This window comes from Furipterus horrens, unplaced genomic scaffold (assembly GCF_987537825.1).
Source record: "Furipterus horrens unplaced genomic scaffold, mFurHor1.1.pri manual_scaffold_8, whole genome shotgun sequence".
Taxonomy (NCBI): Eukaryota; Metazoa; Chordata; class Mammalia; order Chiroptera; family Furipteridae; genus Furipterus; species Furipterus horrens.
Genome location: NW_028327178.1, coordinates 29477556 through 29496640, shown reverse-complemented (window position 1 = coordinate 29496640; position 19085 = coordinate 29477556). Strand labels below are relative to the sequence as shown.

At 36.2% G+C, this 19085-nt stretch overlaps 1 protein-coding gene across 2 annotated transcripts in view; it reads right to left on the bottom strand.

Annotated features, from left to right (window-relative positions):
* NOL4 (nucleolar protein 4) overlaps positions 1-19085 on the bottom strand; it is a 287019-nt gene that overhangs the window by 120486 nt on the left and 147448 nt on the right. For both annotated transcript variants that reach the window (XM_090285116.1, XM_090285117.1), the window contains exon 6: positions 10184-10470. In XM_090285116.1, the coding sequence (XP_090141242.1) occupies positions 10184-10470 (287 nt within the window). The remainder of the gene's footprint in view (positions 1-10183; positions 10471-19085) is intronic.

Genomic DNA, 19085 nt, shown 5'->3' with positions numbered 1-19085 from the left:
AGTAAGTAATTTGTAGGCTATTAAAAATAAATATTTATGAACTGAGAACAATTTTGCAAGATTCAGCTAAGTCCCAAATTTTGGAGCCAATAATAACCACCACAGTCGAATTGATGAATTGAGAGCAATTTTGCAAGATTCAGCCAAGCCCTAAATTCTGAAACCAATAACAGCCACCACCACAGCAATTCCATTTATTCTGTACGTATATGAAAAATGCACTCAGTCTTATTTAATCTTCACAATTTCCTATAGGTTAAGTATTAGTATCCCTATTTTACTGATGAACTATTCAGGCTTAAAAGTTAATGACCTGATCAAAGGCACAGAGCTAATAAGTGTGGCTTCCTGGTCAGAGAATAACTATGAGCCATAAAATAGCAGCTGGACATTCTCGGCACCAAGTCAAGCTTGCTGCTACTCATTTTCAGACCATACCCTATGATCCAACCTATATTGTAGTGGGTAAAATGGGGGCTAAATGATTTGGAGTTTAAACCCAAATTCTAGAAATTCTTAGCATAGCCATATTTGTAATGTCTTTGTTTTCCCAGCTGTACAAAGGGTAATAATAGCCTAATTCCATTGCGTTATTAGAAAGTTTACATAAGTTAGTTCTTAGAATAGTGCCTGGCAACAAATACTACCTTTTATTGCCTTTCATTATTATTTCTTGGGACCAAGTTTACAACCTCGTTTTTTTTTTTTTTCACTCTATCATCCAAGTTCTCTTCTTTACCCCAACCCCAGCTAATGCCAAGATATCCGCTTCAAAAATCATTTTTTAAATGCTAACAACAAAGCTATAGATAACTGCTTTTAGGAACATACTTTAAGACTCATCAAATATTTAATGTTAATGAAAATAATATACACTATTATATTAAGACAAATTAGAATATATAACTCCCTGTCTCCAGTATTAATTTTTCTTCATTTGTTTCCAGAGTTTGGGTCAAAATTTGTGTTTCATTGAGTCCTGGTAATAATAATTATTTGAGCAAAACAAATATTTATATAATAAGTGTCAATGCAAATATTTGCCATTCATCAAGGGAGTATCCTCTAATTGTACTAGACCTCTGCCTCTCTAGATTCTTGCCTGTCTTATTCACCCTATGGCCCACAGAGATGACTAATTTTGCACAGGATCGGCCAGTGTGAGTATAATGAAAAGCCCGCTGCAGAGTCAGACCTAGGTTCCATACCAGGCTCTATTACTCAACAAATTGTATAATTAATGTCAGTTAAATAACTTATAATCCACTAAATTTTATGTCCTTACATTTAAGTGAAGCTGGTAATTATACTTGCTCTCCTTACCACATGGAGCTGGTTTGAGTTCTAAATATGAAAGCATTATTCAAGTGTTATTAACACAGTTGATATGGCATCCCAGTATCAGAACTGATATATGCTGTATCCTGTGTCTGTTAGTTTCCTTTACACTCCATCACTTGCCTATTCAACTCCCAATTCTGCCCATTTAACATTCTAAAATTTCTTAAAACTCTACTTTGCATTCCATCCCTACTACCTCCTCACTAAGGTAGTACCTCATCCTCTGTCAGCAGCCCCCTCCCTTAAAGCTATCTTGTATCAGAGATGCCACAATGACGCACCCCAAAACACAATCTGACCATGCTATTTTCCTCTGTTACATCCTGAAGTATATCCCTGTCAATTACGGAGTGAAGTTCAAGCTTTTAAAGGGCATTCATTCATAGTCTACCCTGGTCTGACCCCTGAACTACCCCTCCAGACTTATCTCTCACCACTTCCATCCTCAACATTTACAGGCTTTAACTTGGTGCTCCGCTCACTTAGAATTCCCCGCTCCCTTTTGCCAAGTGGCTATCTCCTACTTAACCATTAAGAATTAACTCAGGAACTTTCCAGGGTAAGGTTAGTAGGCCTAGAAAGGCACTCCCGCATTCAAATTAATTTTCCTATTATTTACTTGTGGTTCTATATTTCTGACCAAAATATAAGTTATTAATAACAGAGACCTTTTTTCTGCCTTTGTTCTAGCACCCAGGACTGTGTCTAGCACACATTAGGCATGTTTGTTATATACTTCTGTTTCTACACTGAAAAAGATCTCAGCCAAAATCTTTATAAACACCAAAAAACTAAGAATTTGAAGTCATCAAATTAAAACAATAATGAGCTGGAATATCCACATAACAATGATAAACATAATACTATTCCAAAAATGAATCTATTTATCTTGTTTTTAAAGGTAATCTCATTACACCTAAATATTGCAAAGCGGTATTCTGAAAATTGTGCTTCCATTCATCATATCTAAATAAAATCACATAGCAATTATTACTGGTAATTATGATATTTTGCACACTTTAATTTGAACAGTAATATCCATTCTGGTAAAAACTTAAAGGAAAGATTAATTGAATATACGTCACCTGGACCACATGGGGGAAGAATATTATTTAAATAATATGAAGATTGAAGGGTCTTGGGAACTGAGCCAAAAACCAAATATGCAGTAACCACAGTGCATGTTAACCCTCAAACAGTAATCACCCTCCAACCACAGTTATTGCTTGAAATATTATTCTTTTGGGAGACTGGTTCAGAATTTTTATCATATTAAGTAAAAAGAAGCTGGGTCACAAATACTAAAAGAAAGAGAGAAAACTAAAAAACAAAAAACCAATAATATAGTGTTTTAAACTCATATATTTCCCTCCATTAGAATTCTAGTGTTGTTTTTATTCTCACTTATTTATAATTTTAAACATATTTACATCTGGATGTGTCTTCTTAGCCTGTCTTTTTCTATATAATTAGGCCCTTAACACTTCCTCATGAGTCTTATTTTACAAGTTTTATTCAACATTTCTATTTTTTTTCCTGGGCTCTAATGTTACTAGTTGTCCTCTAAAAATGTGGCCACCTGCGAGCAGAAAATAAATATCACCTAAACTCTGTCGATGCAATATACTTATTCTTTGGATTGGTTAGTATGATCCTCTGCTAGTCTAGTGAGTTAATTTACATAGTAATAAGCAATCAGGAAATGGCACTGTCCAGCAGTGCTATTCTTTTTAAGCATTTCTATTCATGGGTTAGTTTTTAAAATGCTTTATGATAAGTTTTGTTTAATATTATTCTTATAACATTGTGAAATAAATTAAAATCAAACTTGTAGAAATCTAAGCTCCTCAGAGGTACTATATAATTATGCTTTTATATTCCTCCAAGGTAGAATAAAGCTAGCCTGAAAAAATACTGGAAGAAGTTGGTAGTAGTGTCACTTTCTAAATGGGCACAGAAGTGATTGAACAATTCTAAGAACCACAAAAGGTAGCAATGATTGAACAGATAAATATGAAACTTCTAGTATAAAGTTCACCCAATAGTCTTGGGGTAAGATAAGAGAGCCAGGAACCCTAGTGAATTCTGCATACGGATTCAGTTTTCAAGAAGAATCCTTAAAAAAAAAAAAAATCCATACCTTGTCTCTTTCACAATTAAAATAATTCAGCTTTCCTACCCAGCCTCTATAACTGTCTCCAATCCAATTTCCCATTAATTCTGTTAACTTTTCATCTGCCATGTGTTTTAAATCCAACTCTTAGCATTAACCATTGTCCAAATTTAGACCTAGGCCACTTCACCAAAGGATTGCCACATTTAACTACTTACAACAGTTTTGAAATGGCCCTACAAATTTTGCTTCTACAATTTCCCCTTTTCTTATCTGGTTGCCTTCATTTTCTCCTTTGGTTCTTTTTTCTCCACAAAGTCCCTTGATGCCACTTCTGATGGGCTAATATTCTGCAGGATAATGATGTATTTTGACTCTCTTCTTTACTCAGTCTTTGTTCTTCTGAGGTGGTCAAAAGCTTCAAGTAGCATTTCTGCTCTAAAATTTTTCAAATATTTCTCTCTCCAACTGGATGTTTGTTTGTTTGTTTGTTTGTTGGGGGGTGTAACACATACGTTTGTTCCCCAATGCCTATTAAACATACCCAATGTATTTTGCATAGGCACCATAAACTTCATATGTCAAAAACTGCTTCTTCAAATGTTTCTCATTCTGAATCTTGGATAATGAAATCACCATCCACTCAGGCAAACAGCCAGAAATCCTTGAGTCATTCTAGAATGTTTGATATTACTTCCCACACTTGATATAACTTTATTTCTCCAAAATATTTGAGAAACTACTATATACCAGATGTTAAGGCACGTGCTAGACATACCACAGTCAACAAGGTAGGCATCATTCTTATAAAATTTACATCTTAATGGAATGGTATAGAGGTAAAGAAAGAAGCTACAGTATTCCCTCTATTATCACGGGCATTACGTTCTAGACACCCCTCCCACACCACCCCCCCGCCCCTCGCAACAGGTGAAAATCCACAAAGTAGGAACCTTACATTTATTTTAGTATTTATATATATTTTAAGGCTTTATAAACCCTTCCCACACACTTATAAACCATTCCCAGTCCCTTATTAACCTTTCCCACTCCCTTATTAACCTTTTCCACATTTTTATAAACACTACTTCTGTTCTTAAACATATTCTACACTCTTAAACCTACGTAACTTAAACATATGCATACAGTACAGCAAAATCCCGCGATATCGTGAAAAATCTGCAGTAAATAATTAAATATAATATTTTTTAAAAATCCCGTGATACAGTGAGGCTGCGATAAGTGAACCGCGATATAGAGACGGACTACTGTATTCATATGTTACTCTATGTGAAAGACATTTCCAGGAGTTTGGCAATACCCAATCTATGAAACTTTAGATGGTGGTCCAACAAACAATGTCAAAACAATGAAAATAATGCTATCTCTTCATTATTTTCTTTCTGAATTGCCAGAATAGCTCTCTAACCAGTTTTAATCTTTTTTTCCTAGTCCCTATTCTATTCATCCACTATAATGTTGCCAGAAAAATCTTTCTAAAATTCCAAGCTGACCACAACCTCATCATGTTAAACTCTACCTATAGGATACCATACGGAGTCCTTCAAGTGGCCTACAAAGCCTTTGTTAATAGAGTCTCTTTCTACTCCATTCCTCCATACCTATTCTCTGCTGTGGCCATGCTAAACTCCTTACAAATCTCCATGCCAAGTATGTTCTTTGTGGCTTCAGACCTCAAAACATGCTCTACCATAAATAATCCTCTCCATTCATATCCATACCTGGCATCAATCTCTCTATAATGTCTTCCTTGAGAATCATGGTAGTCCCAAGGGTACCCACATCTGTTCTCTAATCTCCCCCTTCCATGGCTCCATCATATTATGGAACCAGCTTATAATCACAAGTCTGACTATCTTTCCCACTGGACTATAAGCTTTTCAGGGGCAGGGACCCTGCTTTGTTCATTACCATGTTTTTGCATTCCACAACAATGCCTTGCATGTAGGAACCCTTAAGTAAATACGTGGTGAATAAATTAATGGGTGGCAAATAGTCTGTCTTGCAAATATAAGAATCTTCCTCAAATATCATGTTATGAAGTCATACCTGGTTCTGAATGGACAATGGTTCCCTAACCTGTAAGATCAACTCCTCTTCCCTGTCTACATTCCACACCTCTCACAGGGTCTAATAGGAGACCCCTTTAAAAAAAATGGTAATCTTACATTCCCTTCAAAGTTCAAGACACACTTCCTCTAGAAAGCTCTCTTTATTAACTCAATAGAAATAGTATTTTCTTACTTTGAACTCTCAATATTTTACCACAGAAATCTCTATTTGCCTATACTTTCACTAAGGAACTTCTCTACATACATGTACCTTCTTTACCAAAACTATTTATCAAAGACCCTCATGAATAAAGATTCTCCTCTCTTTGAGTTGTCCCTGCTAAATACTTCTTTGGTACAGGGAGCCACGTCCCTTTTGAAGGAATGAATAAAGAGTCCCTCTGGATTCTAACCCCGGTGTGCTATCGAACAAGTTCTCACAGGTTCAGTTATTTTCTATCTTCATCTTACTTGCTATCTCAGCATTGCCCACCAGAACTGTCCACGCTCTCTTTCTTGAGAAGTGGACTAAATTGATGTAGCTTCTGTATACTATACCTTCTGATTTTTCTTCTGCCTCTCTGGCTACTCCCTCGTCAGCTGTGGAAGCTGTTTATCCTCTACCAAACCATTCACCTTTCAGTTACTCAGGGGTATCTCCTTCTCCCCAGGTTCATTTATTTCTCATAAGCAGCCCAAACAATCTGTGCTTTTTTATAGCTCTATTTTAATAGAAATGGAAAAGTAACTTTATTCTGTCTAATGAGTGCCAGAATGTATTTTAATAAGCATAGTCATATAGCAATACTAAACAAGGAGATAAAGAAAAGAGCAAACCACTGGGTAATTTCAGAAAAAAACATTCAACTGATACAAGGCATAAAAAGGACATTTCGTGATTATTTAAGTTTTATAAAGACAGGATTATGTGACTGGCAGGAAAACTTAAGGGTTATTTAGTTCTATGAAATGTAACATAGTGATTCAGATCCTGTTAGTGAATATAATATTATTTTTGCTTGTATGACTTGGCTTCAAACCACTGAAGAGCATATTTGTGCATTTATCATAGCAAAAGTTATAGCAGTCTCCCTCAGGCAGAAGTGCTTGAGTGTCTGATAATGGTCTGGTGATTTGCTTAAAAAAGGATAAAACAACACATCTTCAGGCAAGTAAGAGGATATAAATAGAGCCAATTTAGAAAGCATAGTGCCCCAGCAAATTCAGAAATTAATCCAGATTAGAACATCTTGCTTTTAGAGGATCTATGTCAAAAGACCAGTTCTGCAACTCTAATTTAGAAGTTGGGGTTGGGGTGGGAGTCAAAATGTATATTCTATAAAAGTCCTTATGTGTTCAAAAGTTCGTTCGGCAGCCGTCCATCTCGAGAGACGATGGTGTAGCTTCTTAAGAGTCTATCTGCACCGCCGAGAATGGCTGTGCAGTCCGACTCGGGAGTGACACGGTATCTGTCTCCTCCCGTGTTAAATCGACATCTTGCGATGACGCTGGAGTGTCCTCTCCAGTGAAGCTGAAGCTACAGAGCCTGGGCAGGGTGATATGGAGGGTCTGCTGTTGCCCACGCAGCAGACCCCCCCTCTCTTCGCAGCTGAGGGATCCAAGGGAAAGACGGAGTCAATACAGCTTGGCTTCAGGTGCGCCGCAGGAGTTGCCGGTGTTGACTACAACGTCGAACCGCCTTAGGGACTCAGGCTCCGGATTTTCTGTCGGGGTTTACTCCCTTAGCCTTTCCCCTGAAGAGGTATGCCGCAAGGCAGCGGAGGTTTTTTGGAGTCAGAGTTTTCCTTCTCTGATGTGCCCTGACTGGAAGATCGAACCAGCGACACTTAGCTCGCAGGCCGACGCTCAATCCTCTGAGCCAAACCAGCCAGGGTCGTGTTCAAAAGTATACTTTCAAAAATTATAGAGCAAAGGATCAGCAAGTGTTATTTAAAATTTTTAGAAATAAATAGAAAAACACTAAATAAGTCAAAAAATTTTTAAAAATCCTGTAGTAATACAGGCTTAATTTTTTTTTTAAATAATCAATCGGGAATGGGGAGGACTGAAACTTATTCTAATATAAAGAATCTAAATGGGAGGTGATATTTGTGGTTTTAATTTGCATTTCTATGATAATTAGTGACAATGGCATTGAGCATCTTTTCATATGTCTATTGGCCATCTGTATGCCTTCTTTGGAGAAGTATCTATTCAGTTTCTTTGCCCATTTTTTAATTGGATTGTTTGTGTGGGCTGTTGAGTTTGTAAGTTTTTTATAAATTTTGCATATTAATCCCTTATCAAATGTATCACTGGCAAATATGTTCTCCCATTCAGTGGGCTGTCTTTCCATTTCATTGATGGTTTCCTTTGCTGTACAAAAATATTTTAGTTTAATGTAGTTCCATTTGTTTTTCTTTTGTTTCCTTTGCCCAAGGCAGTATATCAGAAAAAAGTTTGCTACAATAAATGACTGAGATTTTACTGCCTATGCTTTTCTAGGATTTTTATGCTTTCAACTTTAACATTTAATTCTTTAATCCATTTTGAGTTCATTCTTTTATTTGGTGTAAGAAGGTAGTCTGGTTTCATTTTTTTTTTTTTTTGCATATATCTGTCCAATTATCCCAAAACAATTTGTTGAATATAGGAATACTATCTCTACCCATTGTATCTTTTTGCCTCCCTTGTCAAATATTAATTGACCATAAAGGCATGGGTTTACTTCTGGGCTCTCTATTCTGTTCCATTTATCTACATGTCTGTTTTTATGTCATTACTACACTGTTTTGATTACTATGGCCTTGTAGTAGAGTTTGATATTTGTTTTTTCTTTCTCAATATTGCTGTGCCTATTCAGGGTCTTTTGTGGTTCTGAATATTTGTTATAGTTCTATGAAATATGCCATTGGTATTTTGACAGGAATGGCATCGAACCTATAGACTGCTTTGGGTAGTATGGACATTTTAATGATGGTAATCACTTGTCAGAATGGCTATCATCAATACATCAACCAACTACAAATGTTGATGAGGATGTGGAGAAAAGGGAACCATTGTGAACTGTTGGTGGCATGCAGATTGGTGCAGCCACTGTGGAAAGCAGTATGGAATTACATCAAAAAATTGAAGATGCAACTACCTTATGACCCAGTGATTTCACTTCTGGGAATATGTTTAAAAAAAAAAACTTGAAACACTAATTTGAAAGAATATATGCATCCCTGTGTTCATTGCAGCATTATTTACAATAGCCCAGATTTGGAAGCAGTCCGAGTGCCCATCAGTAGATGAGTGGATAAAAAAGTTGTGGTGCATTTACACACAGAATACTACTCAGCCATTAAAAAGAAGGAAATCTTACCTTTTGCAACAGCATGGATAGACCTGGAGTATATTACGCTAAGTGAAATAAACCAGTCAGAGAAAAACAAGTACCATATGATTTTACTTATAAGTAGAATCTAAAGAAGAAAATAAACAAACAAAATAGAAACAGACTCATAGATACAGAGAACAGACTGACAGCTGTCAAAGGGGAGGGGGACTGGCGGGATAAGTGAAAAAGGTGAAGGGATTAAGTAAAGAAAAAAAAACTCATAGCACAGACAATGGTACGGTGATTACCAGAGGGACAGTGGGGTGGGGAGAAGTAGAAGCGGATAAAGGGGAGATAAATGGTAACAGGGGGAAACTTGACTTGGAGTGGTGAATGCATGACACAATATACAGATGATATATTGTAGAATTGTACACCTGAAACCTATATAATTTTATTAACCAATGTCACTCCAATAAATTTATAAAATTTTTTGAAAAACAAACAAAAAATTAAAGAATCTAGATATTTAGATAATGTCTGAAATATGTTTCTCTTTTGTATAACACAGTTTATGATAAGTTACTTGTTCAGGTACTTATTTAATCTGCATGTTTAATCTAGAACGCTGATATATTTATCCTATGTATGTGAAATAAATGACTGACAAAACTCTTCAGGTCTTTAAAGCAAACTAGAAAATGTAATTGAAACTTTATTGCTATATACACCTATCTAAACTAGGAAAACTAGACAGTAATTTTTTATAGCCTAAAATTGTGTCCTGAGAGCTAAACTCTTGTATCTGAGCTCAACAAACTCCCAGACAGAGATCTGTAGATTATATAAAGAGAAACATTAAATCACATGATTTTATGTATAAAAACAAACCAATAACCCTGGGTAGTGTGGCTCAGTGAATTGAGTGCCAGCCTGTGAATCAAAAGGCCTCTTGTTCAATTCCCAGGTAGGGCACAAGCTGGGGTTGCAGGCTAGGTCCCCAGCTGGGGACATGCGAGAAGCAACTGATTGATGTATCTCTCACACATCGATATTTTTCTCTTTCTCTTTCTCTTTCTCCTTCTCTTCCCCTCTCTCTAAAAATAAATAAATGGATAAATAAAAACAACAGCTTCTCCTGAGATATGATTCATTTTGCCCACTGTTATTCCTGAATTTTTTTGCATATATTATATGGATACATGATATCTACGATAAGTTTCTTGGTAATATATTATTGGGATTTGTTTAAAATATTTTTAGATCTCTGGTATTAATATGTGTGACCTTCATGACCGAATAAAAAATTCCCTAAAAATTGTAACTTGATCTTACCTTGCTTCCATTTTCTCTCGCCTCTTGTTCCATCTTGAGGTCAGAAATTAGAAGATTCTTATATTTGTTTTTTCCATTACTGCTGTGATCATCTGTTCTGTATTCTGAAGTCAGCTGTGCTGAGAGGGGACTGTCGTCACTCAGGTTCAGTGGCTGCTGGTCCTGCTCCATCTCAGTTTTGCCATCGCCATTGGAATCACCCATGTCCCTGCTGTGTGTTCCCCCTGAAGCAACTGAACTGTGCCCCAGAGTCTCATTGCCATTAAAGCTCTCTGCAGCAGAATCATCTGTTGGAAAGAAAAAATTAGATTTTTATTTTAATTAATGTGTCATTTAGTTTCTGCTTCAACTAGCATTCGTTGAGCTCCTATTTTGTGCTTGGCATTGTGCTAATTTTACATATAATGTGTAATTTATCCTTAGGAATAAACTTATAAAGCAGCCATTGTTACTTTTAATTTAGTAGGAACATTTAGGCATGAGTAGTGAAATAAAATAAGAAAAAGAAGAAAAACAGAGAAAACTGTTTGATCTCAAATGCAATCTCTGAAAGTAAATATAAACAAAGAGAATAACATAGCTATTAATTATTTTGCTATTAATTATTTTAACCCTGGCTGGTTCGGCTCAGTGGATTGAGCGTCGGCCTGCGAGCTAAGTGTCGCTGGTTCGATCTTCCAGTCAGGGCACATCAGAGAAGGAAAACTCTGACTCCAAAAAACCTCCACTGCCTTGCGGCATACCTCTTCAGGGGAAAGGCTAAGGGAGTAAACCCCGACAGAAAATCCGGAGCCGGAGTCCCTAAGGCGGTTTGACGTTGTAGTCAACACCGGCAACTCCTGCGGCGCACCTGAAGCCAAGCTGTATTGACTCCGTCTTTCCCTTGGACCCTTCAGCTGCGAAGAGAGGGGGGGTCTGCTGCATGGGCAACAGCAGACCCTCCATATCACCCTGCCCAGGCTCTGTAGCTTCAGCTTCACTGGAGAGGACACTCCAGCGTCATCGCAAGATGTCGATTCAACACGGGAGGAGACAGATACCGTGTCACTCCTGAGTCGGACTGCACAACCATTCTCGGCGGTGCAGATAGACTCTTAAGAAGCTACACCATCATCTCTCGAGACGGACGGCTGCCGGGGAGAATTATTTTGCAAACAGCTTTTGGTTTTCCAGTATGAACATCCATATTTGGTAAATTTTTTCTGATAAAGGCAGTGGGGTGCGCATTGGTTCAAACTTTGTGGGTATTTAATATGCATCTAAAACATTAAAAGGGCTTATAAACTTCATTCCAGCCATTACACTTCTGGGACTTTTACTCATACTATTTAATCATTGCGTGCATTTCTGTGCAGATAAAAAGACATTTATACCAGTGTTGTTTATGATAGCAAAAATTTAGAATTGATATAAACTACGAAAAAAAGAGAACTTACTTAATATATGTTGGAATGAGTAAAATATTATGGAATCATTCAACATTCCATTACAAAGGTATAAGAAATGTTAATAAAAGTATTAAATGGAAAAATCTAGTTACAAAAGAGCATGTTCAATAGCATCCCAATTTCATGAAAAGCAAACACATAAACACAGAGGGAAAAGATTGAAAAGATATAATTTAAAATGTTAATATTAAAAATATGTTAATATTGATTTCTTCTTAACTATATGGCATGGCACTGGATTTTCTAATATTCTTTATTATCTTCATATATATAATTTTTTCAATAACAAAAATATGATAACTATAGAAAGAAAGCAAAATAAAAAAGAAATGGACTAAGCAGAGTTAATAAAGCTTTTCTGGCTTTAAAAGAAATAAGTAAGCTTGTTTAGAAAAAAGTATATTAATTATACAGGTTTACATAAAACAATCATATTCTATTTTCCTTCATTTCATCTTTTCACACATAATAGAATTTGCTATTAATTTTAAAGGATTATTAATGACAAAGATAAGAAAATATTTTCAGACTTCCAGCCAAGATGGAGGCAGAGACAGACACGCTGCATCTCCCTGCACAACTAAGAAGTAATACAACTACCACAAAATCAGAAATAACCAGAAGTTCCAGAAAACCAAACTGCATGGAAGTCCAGAAAACAAAGATATAAAAAATAAAAATTCATCCAGACAGGTAGGAGGGGCGGAGCCAGGATGGAGAGGACACAGTGTAGTGGCAGCAGCAGCAGGCCAGCAGAAAGCGCAGTCACATATTTTAAAAAGCCAGGAGGGACACCTGGGGAGCATTCCCAGCTCCTCACCAGACCTCGAAGCCCAGGGTCCCAGCACCAAGGAAAATCAAGCTTCATTGCTCCTGACTCTGTAGACCAGTGGGGGTTGGGGCAGTGGCAGAAACTGTGGATCTTTCAGAAGAGTCTACTTGTTTAAAGGGCCCCCACAGTCCTAGAACGTCTGCATACTCACCCACTCTGGGAACGACAGCCAGGGCAGCAGCTAGAGGGGCGCCAGTCCCATATGGAAGTGGGAGAGGTGCCTGGAAAAGGGGCAAGTGCTAGGCAGGCAGCATTGTTCCCTCTCGGACCCCTCCCCACATACAGCGCCACAACATGGTGAAACAGATCGCCCTGTACTAACAAATCCCTAAGGCTCCGCCCCTTACAACATAACAGGAGCAACAGCTCTACCTGGGACCCAGAGGCAAATAAACATAAGAGCCTGTCAGAATGAGGAGACAGAGAACTATAGCCCAAAAAGGGGAACGAATCAAGGTTCCAGTGGGAGAACTAAGAGATGAAGAGATAGCCAAACTAACAGAAGCAGAATTCAAAACAATGGTGATAAAGATGCTCACAGGCTTGACAGATATGCTTGAGTACGGCAAATGCATAAGAGAAGAAGTGAAGTCTATGCTAAGTGTAACGAAGGAAAATCCACACAAAACCAAAGGGAAAGGGAAAGAAACCAGGGTTCAAATCAATGATTTGGAACATAAGGAAGAAAAAAACAGTCAACCAGTGCAGAATGAGGAAGCAAAAATTGAAAAAAATGAGGAAAACTTCCCAAATTTTGCAAAGGGAATGGACATAAAGGTCCAGGAAGCACGGAGGGTCCCAGGTGAGCTGGACCCAGAGGGGACCACACCAGGACACATCATGATTGAGATGCCAAAGGTGAAAGATAAAGACAGAGTCCCTGGGGCAGCAAGAGAGAGGCAGAGAGTTGCCTACAGGGGGGTGCCTATAGGACTATCAGCTGATTTCTCAGAGGACACTTTGCAGGCAGGAAAGGACTGGCAAGCAGTATTCAATGTGATGAAAAGCAACCTACAACCAAGATTACTCTATCCAGCAAAGCTATCATTTGGAATGGAAGGGCAGATGAAGTGCTTCCCAGGCAAGGTAAAGTTAAAGGAGTTCATCATCACCAAGCCATTATTATATGAAATGTCAAAGGGACTTACTTAAGAAAAAGAAGATCAAAACTATGAACACTAAAATGACAACAAACTCACAACTATCAACAAGTGAATCTAAAAAATAAAAACAAAATCCAACTAAGCAAACCAGAATAGGAACAGAATCATAGGCATGGGGATCATTTGGAGGGTTATCAGCTGGGAGGGGGAATGGGGAGAAATGGGGAAATGGTGTAGGGACTAAGAAGCATAATTGGTTGGTACAAAATAGACAGGGGGAAGTTAAGAATAGTATAGGAAAGCGTGAAGCCAAAGAACTTATATGCAGGACCCATGGACATAAACTAAGGGGGGTTCTGGGCAGAGGGGAGCAAAAGGGAAAAAATTAGAACTACTGTAACAACATAATAAAATATATAGTTTTTTAAAAAGATAACCCTAAAAAAAAAAGAAAAAATATTTCCATTAGTTAAAGGCTACTGATGAAACCATATAAATATGAGTAAGAGTAATAATATTCAATATTTGTAATTTTGTTTGATTTTTGAGTATTTTCAAGTATGCTTTATTTTCATAGGGTAATATGAAATATTTAATGCCTTATAATCAATTAAATTCATTGAAATAATATCAAAAGTCTAAAGGTGTAGTATAACTCTCGTGTTCATTCATTTTTTCAACATTTTTTGAGTGCCTACACTTGGGTCTAAGGGGGGCTAAATATCTGCCTTACAGAAATTCTTCCTTCAGTAAGTTCACAGATAATTAAAAGAGGCAGGAAAATAAATATACAACTAAAACTCAGAAAAAAAAAGGTTATGATCCAAAACAAGGTATAACAATATCACAGAAGCTTTCCAAAAGACAGTGGCATCTGACTGAATTCCAGAAGCTGAGTAAGCCTTAGCACCAGGTGAAGCAGTAAAGAGTCTCCCACCTAGAGATCAGCAGATGCAAAGTCACAAAGAAAAGAATCTGCAGGGCTGAGCACAAAAGAGAAAGTGAAGAATGAGAAACCAAAGAAGGAAGGATGAGAATGTGATGAGAAGTTTTGTAACATCAGAGAGCTTGACGGTGGCTTGAGAATCAGTAGAAGTGATTTTAACGTATTGTGGAAAATAATGCTAAACAAATTATGTTTTAAAGAGATTAGCATTCTTCTGATGAGGAGAATGAGATGAAAGCAAGAACATGGAAGTCGGGGAGACCAGTTAAGAGATGTAAGTGACCTAAGTCAGCCTTGCTGAAAGCTCACACTAACGTGGCAGCGGTGCAGAACACTGCGGACTAGGAAAAGCCTAAGAACAGGCTTGCGAACAGTTAGAGTGGGCTAGACCAGTGCCCAGGGGAAGCCAGGTCTGTAGCTCCAGTCAAAAGAAAACAAAGAACAATGAGTTTAATTTTTAGTAAAATGGTATTTTAAAACAAGTTTTCTAAAACTATTATGAGAAAAAGTTAAGATGCATTCAGATATTCTACTATTAAATTACTCTTTTATGTATCCATTCAAGAAAAGACTTTATGTGGAGAGAAAACGTACCTAAGAGAATTTAGGAAACTCGCCATAAATAATAGGAAATTGTACTTTTTATACTATTAGGCTGAGAAATCAAAAACATCCTTTTAACAATGAAATATCTAAGGTTTTTGATATAATTAGGTAAATATATATGTAATTTGAAAAATTGTGCACACTTTTTATGCTGTATAAAATCTTGTGCTAAAGAATGGAAGGTCATTTCAGGTTACTTAAGTTACTCCTTTCCAAGAAAGTCCAAAGAAAAACATAATGGACATATGCACATCCAATTATTTAACTCATGAAAAATGTGATTTAACATTTTGTACTAAAATCCTTTTAGAAATACTAAACATTTCATGCAAGAAATTTTATCAATACAGTAAAAGAATAAATAATCCTAAAGAAATCTTATATTCTAAAATCATATCTACATTAGCATAAAACAAATCCAACATCCATTTTAGTCAAAATTTAAACATGTCCTATTTGTTCCTTTAATATGAAATCATCATACATATTTACTAAATAGTGTATCATTTTTTCATGTAAGTAAACATTATCATTTATCAGGAGACTCTTTAATAAAAGTCATGTATTTATAATTTTGGTACAAACAATAAATGAATCATGGAGAAAATATTTTTAGACAAAGTAGCTCACTCCAGATGTTACCAAGGTAACTAAATTCAACAGCTTTACATATTTCACTCCTGACTAAATCAGTATGTTTTATAAAGAACAAATGATTTACTTATTTGTATCAAATATATATTCACATATTTTATAATGTAAATAGTAAAATAATCAATAGTGTCACATGCCACTATTTTATAAATGAAAACTTAAAACAAAGTTTTTCATGTCTATATTAGAACAATGCAATATAAAGAAGGGAGCAGACATTAAACTGAGGATAAATTAACCATTTTTCATTGTCTAGTTTTGGATAACCATGTTATTGGTTTTTACTCTCTCTTAAAAAGACTTTTGCAGAATTAAAAACCACAAATCTCAGACTCCTCTTTACTGTAAACAATTCACAGCAGTTTATGGCTTTAAAGGGGAAATCTGCTCCTTACCCATCCCGAGTGGTCGCTGGTGTGTGGATACCGGCTGCTACACGGAGGGTGCAGTGTTTAGATCTGTAGGCACATACAGCCTTTAGATCCCCAGGCCCAGGGCAATGATGCTTCTCTCAAGTTTTAGCCTGGGTACCATAGCATTTGAACCAAAGACTCTGTATTTGAGTCCCAAGGGAAAAGAGCACCTGGAACTTTGGAAATTAAGAATGCCCAGGGTACCTAGCAACAGAGGAAAACGTGGAATGTGATGACAGGGAAGTGCGGAATCTAGTGACATCAGAAGGGGAGCTGAATGCTTGGGTGGCATTTGTGCTGAAGTTAGTTTCAATGGGATGGCATTAGTATTGTGAGGAGGGTCATCCAAGGTAGCTCAGCTGCAGCTCTTTTCTATAAGGGGCAGTAACAGGAACTATAAGAGGCAGGCTACTTATTGTCTTCTTTCTCCTTTCCTACTCCCTGTTCCCTCCACCAATTAGTAAACACCCTAGTATTTGTTAAAATACATTTTGTGTGAAGTAGTTTGATCAGTACCAGACTTGATATGCTTAGCTCTCGCTATATAGAGAATTAACCTATAACAGTATTTATGATGTGTATTTAAATATATATCTCTGTGTATGTATGTATGTATGTATGTATATATATATATATAGGTAGGTGTGTATCTACCTACCTACCTAATGCTATGTGATAAATGTATTTTACATCTCCCAAAGCACCTGACCTACTTTCTTATTCAGTTACTTTCAGTGGCTTCTTATTATGGTCTTTAGGCCAAATGCCTTGGGCAAAATGAATAGGAAAAAATATATATTATCCTCATTTTAAGATTGGTACTTGGAAATTTAGTCCTAAAATCCAGGTCAAATGCTTAGGAAATCCAAAAAGCTTTTTATAGTTTACCCCCAAATGCATCACAGTCCTCCAGCTCTCGTCCTTTGATACCTACTTAGAAAACCTTCCTTTCATATCTTACCATAAAACTAACTTTTAAACCCAAAAGATAACCTTGCTCCAGAAGATGAGTAGCTTCGTATCCAAAAAGGTGAAAAACAATTTAAATTCCTCAAAATCTATTTGCAAAGTCGAGCTTAAGTGGAATGCTCTTTATCACTCCTGATGCTGCTCTCAGCCTTCTCCAGCTCTAGGATCCCCAGTAAAAAATGTGAACCTATTAATTACTAGACTAAACCTTACATCTTACTTCTAATGCCATAGCTCCATTCACCCTACAACACAAAGCAAGCAAGCAATCTAGTCTAAACTGATCCTTTACCACAACTCCGCAGCACCAGCTCCCTGACTCATTCCTTTTGCCCTTCTAGAAATATCTTCTGCAATATTTTCATTTCCCCTCTTCAAATACTTCTGATTACCTTCTCATTCTTTGAATTTGTATTTTACTTAGCTTCTATAATACAGTTTTTAAAACTTAAGTAAGCACCTGTTCTGCTTCATCTTTTGTTTTCTTAAATGCAAAAACTTCAATTGTTGACTACAAAAATCCTGGATTTCCAAGTCCTCAATACCACAAAAACCTTTAAAAAAATAATCAAAAAATGCATTTTACTATTTTATTATTTTCCAAATATTATCCAGATTATATATTATTTATTAATGCTTTCTTAAACACATACAAAAATGCTATATTTTGAAGTCAAGACATTTAATGCTATGTTTACTAATGTAAAAATATATATATGTATGTATATATTTATCTAATGACTACTTGCTAAAAGATTAAAGGACATTGATTTTAAAATGATAAAATGAATGGTAAAGGGGAAAACACAACAAAAATGGAAAATAAATAAATAAAATTATAAAACTGTTATTGGGGGTAATTAAGTAATAAGAAGATTCAGTTTTCCACTAAATTAATTCAACAGGGGATGTTACCCTTTTTTGATAGCTCCTAATTCAGCCTTTGCCATTAGAAGATTGGGCTCTAATTTAAAAAACAATACAGAGGAGGCACAGACATAATATGGATATTTTAAAGCATATAACTAATTAAATAGAAATAATTCTGAGCTATCAATGAGGAGGCAATGCATATTCTCTGATACTTTATTTAAAAATTTTAACCTATTGTGTGCTAGAGACCCTCATTGGCACTGCGTGTCAATTGAGACTCCATATGGAATTTGTTCATAACTTAGAATATCACAAAATAATTACAATGCAAGATAGAATAGAGTACCTAACCCATGAGAGTTCAACACAAGACAATAGATAAGCAAGGTTCTTCACAGAAAGAAAAGTCTCCTATAATTGTTGGGGATGAGGATGGGGTCAGGGAAGGCCTTTTAAAAGAGGTGCAATTTGAAGAAGTAGAGCTATATGTAGGTGCAATGCATGATGACGATGACACAGGTTATTCTATATAGTTCAGGAGAATGCGTCATAGAAAGCACCAAGGGCAGGAAAGAGTTGGAAGAGGACAGGGAATATAATATACTATACATACTGATGCAGAGAATTATATATTTTAGAGAGCTGTGAACATTTTACTGAATATATTTTTCTTCTGTGTTACTTATAAAATTATTTTCCCAGGGCAGGTACTTAGAGAAGCCCACTGATTCTGTGAGTCTAGTTGAGGAAAATTTATCTCTGTTCCCACCGTATATAGTTCAGAGCCACTGTCAACTGGCCTATAATAAAACTTTCTGGGATGATTTTTTTTTTTTAATGGACAGTAATGCAATAACATATCAATAGATTCCCAATCATCTAAAATATATAGATTTTTATTTCCATGCTTACTCATTAGTTGGTTTAGAGTTTCAGAGAAGTGGGTATTTATAGAAAGCTATATGCATAAATATCTTTTACATTTTTACAATGTGAATTGAAAATACCTATGATTTATTTTGCTGATAAAATCGCATTACTGTGAATACTGCCTACAC